Genomic DNA, 16,889 nt, shown 5'->3' with positions numbered 1-16,889 from the left:
ATTCTGAGCCTTGTTGTCCAGAGGGGCTCTGTCATTCCTATCTCCAGGCCCAAATTGGCAGTTGGTCTCTCTCCAGGGCCATTTCTAGTGGGTTCCAACCTCTCTGCCCTGCCACACCTGAGGTTTGCATTAACTGATTTCGTAGAAAGCAGAAAGAAAACCGCCTTCTCCCAAGCTCACACTCTTTCATCCCTGGCCCCAGATTTAAGGACTACCCATGTTTTGGGACCCTGGTGAAACAAAAGAGAAAGAGAAAGAGAAAGAAGGGAAGGGGAGGGGAAGGGAGGGGAGGGGAGGGGAGGGGAGGGGAGGGGAGGGAAAGAAGGGAGGGAAAGAAGGGAAAGAAGGGAAAGAAGGGAAAGAAAGGAAGAAAGGAAGAAAGAAAGAAAAGGAAAAGGAGAGGAAAAGGAGAAGGAGAGGAAAAGGAGGAGGAGGAGGGGGAGGGGGAGGGGGAGGGGGAGGGGGAGGGGGAGGGGGAGGAGAAAGAAAAACTCATTTGAACCCTGTAAACACATATGCCAGGCTGCAAAGCCACCAGGCTCCTAATAGGACTAGTTCTTGCAAAATAGCAAAGGGATGGGGGTGGTGGGAAGGGAAGATTAAAAAACAAACAAAAAAAAACAACAACAAAAAACAATGCAAATGTATTAATGCCACTGAACTATCCTATCTAATAAAAGAGAAACATGGTAATTAGCGTACAACCGCTACCCTTCCCATTGGCTAATCAGGGAGATATGCAAATTAGCTGCCAGCCAAGATGACGGCCGGCAGCCAGACAGCTGACGCAAACAGGGAGGCTTGCTTGCTTCAGTGACGGAGGAAGCCAAGCTTCCCGCCTGCCTTGCCGGTCTCTCAGTTGCACTCTAAGCAACATTGTAACAAATATAGAAGCTAAACAAAACCCCGGGCTTCAGCCAGCAGGACCACATTGTTTCAAATACAGAAGGTAAACAAAGGCCAGAAACCTGCTTTCAGCAGCGGAGGCCTCATAGCTGGAGCTGAGCCTCAGAGCTAAAGCTGGCCCAGAATAAAAAAAAAAAAAAGGAAAAAAGGAGAGGTTGGGAGCTTCAGTCACCCCCAGCCTGAAAACAGCCCTCAGCCCCTCACCCAGACTGGCCAGGCACCCCAGTGGGGACCCCCACCCTGAAGGGTGTGTGACCAGCTGCAAAAAGCCATCATCCCCTCATTCAGGCTGGCCAGGCACCCCAGTGGGGACCTCCACCCTGATCCAGGACACCCTTCAGGGCAAACCAGCCAGCCCCCACCTGTGCACCAGGCCTCTATACAGTAAAAGGGTAATATGCCTCCCAGCACTGGGATCAACGTGACAAGGGGCAGCACCCAAACCCCCGATCGCCCTGCGGCTCTGTGTGTGACAGGGGGTGGGGCCACAACCTCCCTATCCGCCCTGCTCTGTTCGTGACAGAGGAAGGCGCCCCAACCCCCCTGATCAGCCCTGCTCTGTGCCTGATAGGGGGGAACACCCCAACCCCCTGATTGCCCTGCGGCTCTGTATGTGACAGGCTGCGGCGCCCCAACCCCCTGATCCGCCCTGCTCTGTGTGTGACAGGGGGTAGCTACCCAACCCCCTGATTGGCCCTGCTCTGTGTGTGACAGGGGGCAGCGCCCCAACCCCAATTGGCCCTGCTCTGTGCGTGACAGGGGGTGGCGCTGCAACCTGCCCATCGACCCTGCCTTGAGTGTGACAGGGGGCGGTGCCTCAACCCCCAATCAGCCCTACCCTGAGTGTGACTGAGGGTGGCATCGCAACCTCCCGATCCGCCCTGCTCTGTGCATGACAGGGACGGCGCCCCAACTCCCCAATCAGCCCTGCTGAGAGCCTGACCAGGGGCTGCACCTAGGGATTGGGCCTGCCCTCTGCCCCCCGGGAGCAGGCCTAAGCCAGCAGCAGGTCGTTATCTCCCGAGGGGTCCAAGACTGCGAGAGGGCACAGGCAGGGCTGAGGGACCCCCCTCCCCTTCCCCCCCGAGTGCACAAACTTTTGTGCACCGGGCCTCTAGTACATTTATAATGTTAAGTGGTAAATTTTATGTTATGTGCAACATTTTGGTTTACAATATATATTGATGGGGAAAATAAGACATTTTTGGGGGGCTAGCAATCTGAATCTGTGCCAGTCATCTAATGTACTTTCTTTATAGCCTATGATTAAGATTAAGTCACTGCCCCTTTCTCCACAATTTGGTCTTGCAAGACCTGTTTACCTAAGTATTATTCCCATTTTACAGAGGCCATAAACCATGAACAATCCCGGGAGTGGGTTATCAACGCTGGCACCAGGCCAGGTCTTTAGGTGTGGTCTCATGGCCCCTATCCCAACACCTAGGGCTTTTTGCAAAGCCTGCGAAAGGTCCAGAAGTCCCATCCCATATTTGGGGGACAAAGAAACCGAAGGGTATAAAGGGAAAGCTTCCTCCATACTGGCTTGCTCAGGATTTGGAGAGAAACATTCTCCCCTGAGTCACTGTACTGGTACATGTGAAACATCTGAAAATAAATGGGTTTTTCCTGTGTCTCCAGTACTCCTGCATATTTTTTGGTCGCCTGGTAAATTCTGTAACAATATATTTGGTCATTCAGATGACCAAAATATATTTCTCAGATATATCTGGTCTTCATCCACAATTCTTGGCTCACAGCTCTCCAACTCCTTGTAATATCTTACGTGATGAGAGCAACAATGGTGTCTCTTGTTAATGAGGTGACTTTTGGAAACAACCCCAGGGTAGGGGCTGGTTGTCACTGGAAACAAACCATGTGGTTTGAGGTTTAGAACATTCAGTCCCACCCCAATTTTCAGGGAGGGGAGAAGGGCTTGAGGCTGAACCAATGCACAGTGGTCAAAGACTTAGTCAATCATGACTATATAATGACGCCTTCGTAAAAAACCAAAAGGACAGCTCTTAGACCCTTTTTGGAGAGCTTCCACCTACAGGAACCAAAATGCTACCATGTGCTGTTATCAGCCCCATGAGGCTAGAAGCTCCTTTATTCGGGACCCCCCACCATATAACTCTTTGTCTCACTATCAATTCCTATCCTTTAATGTCCTTAGTAATAAATCCATAATTTAAGTGAGTAAACGGGTTTTCTTGAGTTTTGTGAGTCATTCTACCAAATTAATTAAATCCAAGGAGGGTCATGGGAACCTCTGATTTGTAGCTGTTCAGTACAACTGGGGCTGCAATTGGTATCTAAAGTGGAGGGTGGTCATATGGGAATGAGCCCTTCCCCTGTGGAATCTGATCTGTCTCTGGGTAAATGGTGCCAGAATTTAGTTGCATTCTTGGACACACTACTGGCGTCAGAGAACTGCTTGGTGGTGTGGAGAAGCCTGTACACACAAGATGGAATTTGGTCTGAGAATCCTTTCATTATGCATATTTTACCACAATTTTAAAAAAGAATACATTAAGGTCTGATTTGAAGTAGACTCAACTGGTAAGGTATATATATTCAGATTAGCTCTTGAGTTTTCAGCTTTTCTGAAACAATATTTCATAAAGATGTGAACATACGTTTTTAATAGGAAAATTTATAATATACTTTAACAGCAACTTTTTCTCAATCAGAAGGCAATTTATTGCATGTTTAATAATTCTTCTAATATAGCCTAGGTTTAGTTTTTAAGTATCAAGAAATCATGCCTCATCTAAACAAAGGTTTAAAAGTAAAGTAGTCATTAGATTCAAAGAAAAAAGAAACTAGAATTAAGTGAGGTTGCTAGGTGGCTAGTAATTCTGGTATTTATGCAAATTTGTGGTAAATCAGCTATGAGTATAAATCTCCCCAACAGTAAGCACCATCCTAGAAATTGTGCAAAATATATTTAAAAATTGTCCCCATAGTTCCTGGGAAGAGCCACAGTTTTCCTTAAAAATGCAGTAGAAGCCGAAACCGGTTTGGCTCAGTGGATAGAGCTTCGGCCTGCGGACTGAAAGGTCCCAGGTTCGATTCCGGTCAAGGGCATGTACCTGGGTTGCAGGCACATCCCCAGTAGGAGATGTGCAGGAGGCGGCTGATCGATGTTTCTCTCTCATCGATGTTTCTAACTCTCTATCTCTCTCCCTTCCTCTCTGTAAAAAATCAATAAAATATATTTTTAAAAAATGCAGTGGAAGACATATGATAATATAGCATTCTACAAATAGAATTTTTCTACTTTAAAATAATTTTCTAATCACAAAAAGCAAGAAAAAAAAACTTTTCAGGATTCAAATTCTATATCCAGTTTTCTCAATTCACTTTAAAAATCTCACTTACCCTTCTAGTGTTTTCAAGGATTTTGGGATCAGGTTTTCCATAGTTGGGTGGATTGGCATATGGGTCATATCCAAGTTTGGCAAGCATGGGTGCAATCACTGCCATGTCTTGTAAAACGTCTGGAGGTATTTTCCCAACCCATTTTGATAGAGCTGCTACATTGACTGGCTTGATGACTTGGTCTGTTGATCTCTCCACTCTGGAAACAATAGAATATGAATAAATATTTATTTAAAATACAAAAATACACAGTGTTCAAAGACCACTGAAAATTATTTTTGATAACTTTAAAAATGTTAAGTGTCTTCATTATAATGCGGGCACTGACCAGGCTTAACAGTATTTACCAGAAATTGTTTAATATGCTAAATTTGACAGTAATTATTGGCAACCTCAGATTTCTAGAAATAGGAAAAAGGATGAGCTGATACCATCTGCACAAAATGTGCTGACATTTTAATTACAATGTTCAGAAAAAAATACAACTGCTTAGAAAAACAGCTAGTCGACTTACTCAAAATGCACCAAAAAGAAAAAAGACAGTACTGATGAATGACTGGATGGACAGACATGTGATAAAGCAAATATAGCAAAATCTTAATTGTATAAATGTAAAATCTTAATTGTGTAAGAATAGTGGGTGTAATTCTTTCCATTCTTTGTACATTTGAAAATTTTCATAATAAAACAGTGGAGAGAACCATGATCCACTAAGAATACATAATATTCATGTGTTCTATTTTTCTGTTGACTTCCTGAAGAACTCTACTTTCCAAGGAAGAAAAAGAGGTGCTATTTCTGACTTTTAATATTACAAAATAAATGTGTTCTACCTCTTAACCTAGAAACCTACTTTAAGCTTGTATGGACTATATTCCCAATGTTTTACTAAACAACTCATAATCTAAGGAAAAATATAATATAAAATGACATCTAGATACAAATTGGTTCTGAATTAGCAGATTTTGGCCAAATGACTAAAACAAAAGTGCTTAAGAGAGTTACATATCATAAGTCATTCAAACATGGTATTCAAACAAAGGCAACAACCCTCTTTCTTTAAGTATGTGGCCTTTCACTGCAGATAATCACTATCTGATGAGGAATCCCTCAAAGGGGCTCCCGCCTAAAAAGACAAGAGAAAATGAAATTATTCTTCCCTGGTGTAGGGCGTGGCTATAGGGTTAAGCCTCAGACTGACCTGTTGGCAAAGCCACAAACAAGTCCCAGCTTAGAGGGCACAGCTCTCTTAGCATAATTAGGCTTGACCTTATGATGCTCCCTAGATTTTATATGGGAAGCTAATGGGCTGTGGGAGATGCAGCAAGTGCTGCCAAAACAAGTGAAACTCACAAGAACGTTGTAACTATGGTGACCACTACCTTTTTCACCTCTGGCTATAAAATAAAGGCTCAGCTTGCCTCTGGATCTCTCTCTGTGGCCTCAGCCAGGCACAGGAAGATCCACCTAGACTCAGCTTATTCTCTTTGTCTGTCTTTTCTACATCCTTCACCGCTCCCCCTCAGGCGGCACACCCTGGGATTCTGTGAGGCCACTAGCTCCAGGTTTTTTTCCTGCCTCAATAACCAATTCTTTTTTCCTCTCTTAAAAATTTATCCCAGACTCCACTTAACCCACAGCTCTCTTCACTCTACACATTTCTCCTGGATGGGTTCACCTCTAATGATCCTTGCTTGACTTTCTTTTCTCTCCTTTTTTCCCCCTTTTTTTGAGAGAGGAAGTGGAGGGAGGTGAAAGAGAGAGAGAGAGAGAGAGAGAGAGAGAGAGAGAGAGAGAGAGAGAGAGAGAGAGAGAGAGAGAGAAACATCAATCAGTTGCCTCCCCGATGTGGCCTGACCAGTAATCCAACCCGTCACCTTTTGGTGTACAAGACAACTCTCCAATCAACTGAGCCAGGGCATTTGCTTGACTTTCTTTACCTGCATGGAGAACATCCTGGCCCTAGCCAGTTTTGCTCAGTTGGTTGGGCATAGTCCCATGCACCAAAGGGTTGCTGCTTTGATTTCTGGTCAGGCTCAGGCCTGGATTACTACAAAAGCCTCATAATTTCCCTGCATTTAAATAGTTGGCTTTCAGCCCAACTACCTAACAGTCCACCAGAATATAAGGAAATTCTATGTCTTATTAATCTATCACCAGCACTAGCACATGAACATAAAATAGGTATTCAAAAAATATTTGTTAAATAAATAACAAAAAAACTTTTCATGAAATAAAAAACTTACAAATTTAGTTTGTACAAACATGATCAAGAGAAGTCAAGGATCATACCTTTATAAGGAGATCAACTGATACAAGATGAAATAACTAGAGAATATTCAGGTACAAACTGCATGATATTTACTGTGGATGTATTAGGAATATTAGAGAATGAGAGCCATGTCTGCAGAAATAAACATCTCCAGCATAAAAAAAGTTTTATAATAAACAAAGAAAAACATTTTCTGATCATTCTATGTCAGGTACTTTGCATATGATATCTCATTTAAACCTTAAAAAAACCTTAAGAGAAAGATATTATCAGTCCTCAGTTTTCAAATGTGTAAACTGGGACCCAGAGACAGTTAAGTGAGTTACCCAGAATCACAGAGTCTAGAAATAATGAAGTTAGAATTGGAATCCATATCTATCTGACTCCAAAGTCCCCAGTTTCTCTATTGCCATATTATTGATTAACTTAATTTTTACATTATATGCCTCCCTGAAAACCTTGGCCTTTTGCCCTGAGTAGAGTGAGCAAGTTGGTTTGCCATAATGGCAGGATCATACAGATGAACTATACATATAGTCCGTATATATCATGCTATGCTGGTACTGTTTAACAGCCTGCTCTCCATGGAAGAAAAGGCCAGGATTTGTTGCATTTACTGATGACTATAGTGGAAAAACTCCCACCAAATGGCTGATTTCAACCTACCAACATGAAGTCACCAACTGCAGAGTTCAGAATAGATGCACAAAATGAGCTTTCTGCAGCTGGGGCAAGCCAGCTCCGGCAGACCACTGGATATCTACAGGGCCACAGTCTCTTGTCCTAATTTTTGAAACCCAAAAAGCTCTAAGAACTAAACATATTCCTGTAATTCATTTAGTAGTGAAACAGGACTTGAACTTATCAGAATCTATATATAGGCTTTACTCTACTTGATATAAACACTCACACTCTTTACTCTACTTGATATAAACACTCACACTCTTTGATGAAATATTAATGTGTTTGATTACAGAGTGTTGAGCCAGAACCAACAAAATCCTATATAATAAAAGGGTAACATGCAAATTGACCCTAACGGTGGAATGACTGGTCGCTATGATGTGCACTGACCACCAGGTGGCAGACGCTCAATGCAGGAGCTGCCCCCTGATGGTCAGTGCACTCCCACAGGGGGAGCTCCGCTCAGCCACAAGCCAGGCTGATGGCTGTGAGCACAACAGCGGTGGCAGGAGCCCCTCCCACCTCCACAGCAGCGCTAAGGCTGTCTGTGGGGAGCGAGCCTAAGCTGCAGTCGAATATCCCCCAAGGGCTCCTGGGCTGCCAGAGAGATGTCTGATTGCCAGCTTAGAACTGATACCCTGGGGAGCAGGTTCGAGCTGGCAGGTGGACACCCCCAAGGGCTCCCTGACTGCGAGAAGGCACAGGCTGGGCTGAGGCACCCCCTCCAAGTGCACGAATTTTTGTGCACCGGGCCTCTAGTATCTATAATAATAAAAGTGTAATATGCTAATTAGACCAGACAGCCAAACGACCTTCCAGACAACCTTCCAGACAACCTTCCAGAAGAAGCCAGGGTTGCGAAGGCTGAGGCAAGCCACTGCAGCTGCGAGGGCCAAGCCCCTTGCACGAATTTTGTGCATCGGGCCTCCAGTGTTATATAGTGTGTTATGTCACAAGAGGCCCAGTGCACAAAATTCATGCATTCCGGGGGGTTGGGGTCCCTCAGTCTGGCCTGCGCCCTCTCACAGTCAAAGAGCCCTCAGGGGATGTCCAACTGACGGCTTAGGCCCATTCCCCGGACATTCTTAGCACTGCTGTGGAGGCGGAGAGGCTCCCGTCACCGCCGCTGCACTTGCCAGCGTGAGCCTGGCTTCTGGCTGACCGGCACTCCCCCTGTGGGAGCACACTGACCACTAGGGCAGCTCCTGCGTTGAGCGTCTGCCCCCCTGGTGGTCAGTGCACATCATAGCAACTGGTCAACCAGTCAGCTGTCTGCCCCTTTTGGTCAGTGCACATCATAGTGAGAGGTTGAGCAGCCTTAGCATATCATTAGCATATTATACTTTGATTGGTTGAATGGCCGACCGGACACGTAGCATATTAAGCTTTTATTATATAGGATATGATCTTTCTAAAATCCAGAACTTTCTCAATTCTGAAACATATGTGTGTTAGGCAATAGAGCCACACATAAGGTCTTGTATGCCATGACTGGGAAGCTGGCTTTATATTGACAATGTTGGGGGATGATAGAAGGGTTTAATTATTAAGAGTGATATGGTAGAATATTCAGTGGGAAGAGTCCATTGAAAGATGGGACAATCAGGATCAGGAAAAACAATACAGATGTTCAAGTATATATTGGATGAGTTGAGAAATTATTAAAGTTTCAACTAGAGCAAATGAAACAGAAAGAAAATCTCTATAGATTTTTAAAAGAGATATTTATAAGACTTACTGGCCAATTAGATATGGGGGAAGTAGGGAAAGGAGTCTAAATGAACTCAGATTTGACTTTAAGGACTAAATGGATGGTGTTATCATTCATTATAATAGAGAACATGGAGGAAAAACATAATGTTGCTTTGTTTGTTTCAGGTGTAGGGAGCAAAAAAAAAGAGGTAAATTGATAGTAGTCAGAAAGTTATCAAAGGTGTAAAGAAAAATCAGAGATTGGAATGTAGCATGTGCTCAGTAATAAATAATTATTATTATTTTTTCATCCAGATTATAGCACTGGCTCATAAGTAAAGTGAAAGCCACTATTTACCATTAGGATTGAAGAAATGATTTAAACTAAAGTCCAACCATCTCTTGTCTGAAAGAGATAGAACTCTAAAATAAAAGAATTTGGAAAGCTTAGTTATATAACCAGAGTCACAAGATCCACTAGCAGCAAATGTAGTTCCTATGGACTCCTTAGGGGAAGAACTTGGAATCCCATTGCATTATCAATCAGGTGCTTCTCACTAAGACAGTAGTAATGGCATTTTATATTTATTGAGCATAAAAATCAAATTAATCATTAAAAAAATTTTTTTTTTATTGATTTCAGAGAGGGAGAGAGAGAGAGAGATAGAAACATCAATGATGAGAGAGAATCATTGATCGGCTGCCTCCTGCACATCCCCTACTGGGGATCAAGCCCACAACCCAGGCATGTGCCCTTGGCCGGAATCGAACCTGGGACCCTTCAGTCCGCAGGCCAACGCTCTATCCACTGAGCCAAACTAGCTAGGGCCAAATTAATCATTTTTTGAATACCCACTATGTGTCACATCAAGTGTTAGATACTAAAGATGCAAAGATGACTGACTAGGCCACAGCCCTCCTCTCAAGAAGATCAGAATCCAGTACGAGAGATAACAGAGAAACATGATTAATATACAGCATGATAAATGTAATGACAAAGGTTAGAAACCATATCATTGGAATGTAGGAAACAGAAGTAGGCTAATTCTTCTCTTGGGTGAGGACACATGAGTCAGGGTAAATTACTAAGTCGTTAATGCAACAGTTAGCATTGTATGGGTTGCAGGCCAAATCTAGTCCCACTGCCTGTCTGGCCTTTGAGCTAAGAATGGCCTTTACATTTTTAAGTAGTTTTTTTTTTAATAAAAAGAATAATATTTCATAACACATGAATCACATAATATCAAATTTCAATGTCATAAAGTTTTATTGGAACACAGTCATGCTCATTTGTTTACATACTATCTATGGCTGCTCTTGTCCGCAATGACAGAGTTGAGTAGTTGAGAGAAGGACCTTATGGTTCCCAAAACCTAAAAGATTTACTATTTAGCCTTGTACAGAAAAAAGGTGTCAACCCTGATCTAAGACTGTATCTTAAGGGCATGTAGGATCTAGTGAAGGGGGAAGGGTCTCAGGAGATGTCCTTCCTCACAGAAGAACCCAATCAACATTTGCATACATGAGGGAACCTGTGAGTTTAGAGAATGGCACATGAGGAGAGTAAAGGATGTACTGAGGCTACTTGGTGAGGAGTGTGAGGGGGGAAAGTGTTTACTTTGCACTTATCAGGTTCAAGAAAGGTATCTGTTGGTCTATAAGGATGGATAAGTAAAATAAAATGAAATAGAAAATAAAAAGCAATCCTCCAGGAGGTCATTGTCTGTTGGTGAACCACAGGAACTTTCCCACTCTTTTTAAAAAATATGTTTTTATTGATTTTAGAGAGAGAGGGAGAGCAATAGAGAGACAGAAACATCTCTCTTCCATCGGCTGCCTCCCGCATGCCCCTAGTGGGGATCAAGCCCACAACCCCAGGCTTGTGCCCTGACTGGGAATAGAACTGTAGACCTCTTGCCCTGACTGGTTTGGCTCAGTGGATAAAGCGTTGGCCTACGGACTGAAGGGTCCCAGGTTTGATTCCAGTCAGGGGCATGTACCTTGGTTGCGGGCACATCCCCAGTAGGGGGTGTGCAGGAGGCAATTGATCGATGTCGTCGATGTTTCTAACTCTCTATCCCTCTCCCTTCCTCTCTGTAAAAAATCAATAAAATATATATTAAAACAAAAAAGAACTGTAGACCTCTTGGTTCATGGGTTGACACTTAACCACTGAGCCACACGGCTGGACCAAACTTTCTACTCTTAAGAGCTGAGTTCCAAATCAACTCTTTGGGCTCACCTTTCCTCTCTTCCCATGGGTTCTAGTTATTTAGTTTGGCTTTTTCTAAGAGGAAGCAAGGTGTAGCAGGATAATACAGACCTGGAGTTGGGCCTGTGTGATCTCACTTTGTGATCTAAGAAAACTGAACCTCAGAGTCTGGGGATAATGACCACTAGAAGGTAGAGACACAGTTTCAAAAAGATTGTTCAAATGCAGAGATTGGGAAACTATGGATCAAATCTGGTCTGCTGCCTGATTTATAAATTAAGATTTACAGGAACACAGCCACACCCAATTGTTTCTGCACTCTCTACGGCTGCTTTTGTTCTACTATATCAGAGCTGAACAGTTACGACAGAAATCATGTGGCCTGTAAAGCCAAAAATATCTGACCCTTTACAGAAAGAGTTTGCCACTCTGTGTTCAAAAGGGTCCAGTGATTAGAAAGAAATGAGCCTGGTCCAGAGAGCCTGATTTTCTTTTTCAGACAACAACCTACAGGCTGGATGGAGCTCATCAAATCTCTGTTACTCTTTTGGTCCTTCCAGAAATTAACCAACAGTTAGGTCTGAAATGTACTAGGGTATAAACTAGTTACCATTCCAGTATCTTCGAGTCTCCCTGGGACCTTAAAACATGACAGACTGGTATATTTCAAAATCTACAACCCAGGCACAGCACTGCAGGCAAGACACCTGGGAATCTGTAGGTTCTCCCCCATTTAAGTGCCCAGGCTTCCTTCCCACTGCAGCATTCATAGCAGAAGACACTCCTCCTCGGAGAATGGGGGCAATGCCAAGGTCTTGAATGACTGACATGAATATAATCCTCCAAGACACTCATTTTAAAAGCATGGATCTTTCACGAGTCTTCACTGAACACTTACAGCTAGGCCGGCCGCCAAACCACAGGTGTGAATCGTAATACACAGTAACTACAGGAAACCAAATCTTCTGCACTAAAGCATCAGGACTAGAATGGACATGCACAAAGGCATGTGTAAAAGAGGACATAATCTATACGGCTAGAGTTATTATAGTAAAACTAAAGATGAAATACCATTAACACATGTTTTCAAAGATTATTTCACTTCTAGAAAATGCTCCTTTTATGTCTTGTGAAAAAAGATCTAAAAATGTACACACAACAGAAATTCAATTTTGTAAAAATAGGTTATATATGAATGTTTTATATGTATATGCATAGAATTATACAAAAATGCTAACAATGACAGTGACATGACTAAGTGTGATTTTTATTTTCTTAGAGTCACTCAGAAGTCCAATAACTATATCTGAAGCTCAACATAGTCCAAACTGAACTCCTGATCTTCCCCCCAAATCTACTATTTTCGTAGCCCTTCCCATCCCAGTTGAAAGCAACTTCATTCTTCATGTGCAGGATTAAACAAAATAAAACTGAAATTGTCTTTTGACTACTCTCTTTTTCTCATACTCCACATCCAATCCATCAAAAATCTTATCAACTATACCTCAAAATATATCCAAATAGCATCACTTCTCATGAACTCCACTGCCATTCCCCTGGTCCAAGCCAATATTATCTCTTGCCTTGATTTCTACAATATTTTTCTAAATAGATATCCTTGATATCTTTGTGGTCTACTCTCAGTATGTGAGCCAGATAGAGCCTTTAAAAACACAAGTCTTATCATGTCTCTTGGGAAGATATGATAAGAAACCAACTCATTATTTTGAAAACTACCAAATAAAGAATAAGAATCAAGTATTTATCATTCGTTTTTCCTATCCAGTAAATCTGGGTATCAAATAGTAGATACAGGGAGTATCACTTTATAAAAGTTTTCTAACTAATACATAGAAAGGAAATCAGATTAGAATATCAAAATGTTGTAGGATCCAACACATTGATGAATCTAGGCACCGAGGATCATGGCTGCTAAAATCACAGCCTTGCGAAGTCGAATCTTGAGTCTGATTAATCCTCTGGATTCAGATGCCAATATGCATGAAGTACAGAATTCAAAAGAATACGTTGGACAGTCAGCAGTTAGATTGCAAAAATTTTACAATCAGCTAAATTAAGACTGTAAATAACTTTACAGGCTAAATGACCCAGACTCTTCTAAAACTAAAGAATCTGATACCCCTGGCTGGTTTGGCTCAGTGGATAGAGCGTCGGCCTGTGACTGAAGGGTGGTCATGGGTTCAGTTCTGGTCAAGACCATGTACCTCTGTTGCATGCCCTACTCCTGGCCCCGGTCGGGGTGAGTGTGGGAGGCAATCACTCGATGTATCTCTCTCACATTGATGTTTCTCTCCGTGTCTCTCCCCCTCCCTTCCACTCTCTCTAAAAATCAATGGGAAAATGTCCTCAGGTGAGGATTAACAACAACAAAAAGAACATGATAAAGAAAGAAACTGATTAAAAGAAATTCAAGACATCAAATTATTTTTAATAGGTAAGACTATAGTATATAGGTATACACAACTGGGTGATAAAACTATAAAGAAATATAAGGAAGTGATCCTGACAGTGCCAGAATAGTGGATAGGTGATAAAGTCTGAGAGAGCATACATGGAAAGGCTTCTAGATTGGCAAAGTTTGGTTTCTTGACATAGCTAATAGTTACAAGGGTGTTTGACTTATTAAAAATCATTAAACTATTCCTAAATTGTCCTTACAATGGTCTTCAAGGTGCTACACAACATAATCTGAATTCCACAAACTCCCATGTCCATGTCGCTAATACTCTCACCTTCTTCAAGACCTTCCACAGATCTCAGCTTCTCCATGAGGAATATCCTGACCACTCTACTTAATATTACAGCCTGTCCCTCAAAATCCCCTGGGTCTTGATTCCCTTTACTCTCCTGATTTTTCTTTCTTTCCATAGCACTTAAAACCTCCTAATATACTATAGGCTTTTCTTGTTTAGTGTGACTTTTGTTTTTTGCCTTTTCCCACTAGATTGTAGGCTCCATGAGGGCGGGAATTTTTGTTTTGTTCACCTGCTCTTGCTCTCCCATAGGTCTCTGCTAGAAATGTCTACCTTATCAATGAGGACAGGACTTCCCTACTATCCCTATGCCTCCGCTCTTGGCAATTGCCTATTTTCTGCTTTATTTCTCTCTACAGTACTTATTACCATCTGATAAATGAGACATTTAACTTATTTTTTTATGGATGACTCCCAAATACTAATGTAAGGTCAGTGAAGACAGGGTTTATTTTGTTTTGTCTTTGTTAACTGCTTTCGCCCCAATATTTAGAACATTACCTGGCATATAATGGGTGCTCAGTAAAAACATGTTTAGTAAACAAATAGTTTACTTAACAGTTTTTATTTATGAATGACAACTGAATTTTACCAAGAGCCTTTTCAGCATTTAAGTGACATGCTCATATGGTTCTCTTTAATTTACTAATGAAGTGAATTATATTAAAAGATTTTTCTGGGTCATAATAGTGTATTAATCTTTGATATACTGGTGAATTGTTTACTAATATTTTATTTATGACTTTAGCATCTATATGCATAAGAAAATTGATCTGAGGTTTTCTTTTCTGTTAATTTCTACAGGGTTCTATCATTAAGTCACGGTTTCATAAGATGAACTGGGGAATTTTCCATCTTTTTCTATGACCTAAAATAGTTTAAATAGCATTGGACTCAGCTGTTCTCTAAAGGTTAAAAACAATTCAACTGTTAATCATCTATGATTTTTTAAATGGACCCTCTTAATTACCTTTTCAATCTCTTTGATGCTAATAAACCTATTTAAGTTTGCCACCTACCTTGAAAAATCAGCGATTGTCTCTAGGCTTTCAATTTATTACAAATGTACTTTCATGCAGTATTATCATAGAATTATTTTAATTTCTATCTGTGACTAACACTATTATATATGTGATATGTATTACCTTTTTATTGATCATCTTAAATCATCAATTTTGGTTTTTATTTATCCTTTCTACTATTTTTACCTATTTTATTAATTTCAGCTTTTAACTGCATTGACTTTAGGATCCTACTATTCTTGGCCCTGGCTGGGTAGCTCAGTTGATTAGAACATTGTCCTAATACATCAAGGTTGTGGGTTCAATCCCCAGTCAGGGCACATACAAGAACCAATCAATGAATGCATAACTAAGTGGAACAACAAATTGATGTTTCTCTCTGTAATCAATTAAGTTTTTAAAAATTTAAAAAAGAATCCTAGTACTCCTTTGTGTAACATTCCATACCATTGTCCTAAATTTTTTTTTATTTGGGCCTATTTCTTATTCTGTTCTTTACCACTTATCAAGACAGATCAATCTTGATTCACATGCAAGGAGAATTTATTATATAAGGACTGAGAAGGGTCTCATTAGAAAGGGTAATGGAGCTTCATTAGCAGCATTAAACTGGAGGTTCCAGAAGGTATGGGCAGTGAAGGCTAAAGTATGGCTAAACAAGAAAAGTAGCTACTTAATGTAGACTCACTGCAGCATGTATAATGTGTATGCACATTCCTGCTCCACTCCCATCTTTAATATTTGTTCCACGAAGGCAGGAATTTTTGTCTCTTTTGTTCACTGCTGTATCACGAGTGCCTACAATGGTGCCAAGCACATAGCAGAAGCTCAATAAATACTTGTTGAATAAGTGAAGAAACTGGAGAAATCTGTTTCTAATTCTTCAGATAAAAACCAGCATTTCTAGCTTTAGATTAAAGCTAGTACAAAGTCAAGAAAAAAATCCCTCTCCTCCCTGATTAACCTTCCTCTCCTCTGTGCCCTGGTCATGTCCCAGTCCTTATTCTTCAGTTCCTTGGACATTCTGGGATGAAAGCAGCTCTGTTGTGGTTTTGTCTCTTCTTGTTTTATTTTCTCTGTGTAGCAACATCTTGGCGTTTGACCAGCCCTTGCATTCTTTGTGAGGAACAGATTTCATTTGTTTTTTATGGCCTACAAGTAGTTGTAAAAACACTGGCACTTCTATTTTTCAAAAGTTCTCTCACTTGCTCATTCTGCCTTGATCCTCCAGTGGGAAATAACAGAGCCAAGCTGCTTTAATGTTGCTAATAATTGCCCTTAGTCCATTATGGACTTCAAAAATAACATTTGTGACAAAATATTTAAATATTACCTAAAATCAAATAGTTTAATCAGCAGATTCATCATCAGACCTAATTATGTTTTTTCTCAAAGGTAAATCATTTTAACATGTTATATCTGAAGGCTTTTAGCAGTTACAAATAATGAAACTTGGCTGAATTTCCTTCCAGAATGACTGCATAGAATTATTTATCTCTGATTTAAACAACATTGATAGAGCAATCTATATATATAAAAGCCTAAGCGACCGAATGACTTAACAACCGGTTGACATTCAACTCAGGAGCTGCCCCCCGGTGGTCAGTATGCTCCCATAGCCAACCTCCCGTGGCCAGCCAAACTCCCATGACCCCAATTGGCTCCGATCACCAGCCAGGCTGAGGGACCCCACCCGTGCATGAATTAGTGCACTGGGCCTCTAGTAAAGATATACACTGAGTGGCCAGATTATTATGACCGGACAGATTATTATGACCACCCCATCAGTACTTCATTGACACTTCCAAAAATACTGTGAATACTGAAAACTTCCTAAGCAAATACTCTCAAGGTTTTATTATTATTATTATTTGCATAACTAATTCACTTCACTGTACTGATGCAGTGGTCATAATAATCTGGCCAGTCATAATAATCTGGCTACT

At 41.3% G+C, this 16,889-nt stretch overlaps 1 protein-coding gene across 1 annotated transcript in view; it reads right to left on the bottom strand.

The window, feature by feature from the left end:
* Positions 1 to 16,889, bottom strand: part of TPST1 (tyrosylprotein sulfotransferase 1) — an 82,752-nt gene that overhangs the window by 22,493 nt on the left and 43,370 nt on the right. Inside the window, exon 3 of the mRNA XM_059693365.1 lies at positions 4,288 to 4,486. Within this exon, the coding sequence (XP_059549348.1) occupies positions 4,288 to 4,486 (199 nt within the window). The remainder of the gene's footprint in view (positions 1 to 4,287; positions 4,487 to 16,889) is intronic.

Source organism: Myotis daubentonii, chromosome 4, assembly GCF_963259705.1.
Source record: "Myotis daubentonii chromosome 4, mMyoDau2.1, whole genome shotgun sequence".
Classification (NCBI taxonomy): Eukaryota; Metazoa; Chordata; class Mammalia; order Chiroptera; family Vespertilionidae; genus Myotis; species Myotis daubentonii.
This window is presented reverse-complemented; position numbering and strand designations above follow the sequence as displayed.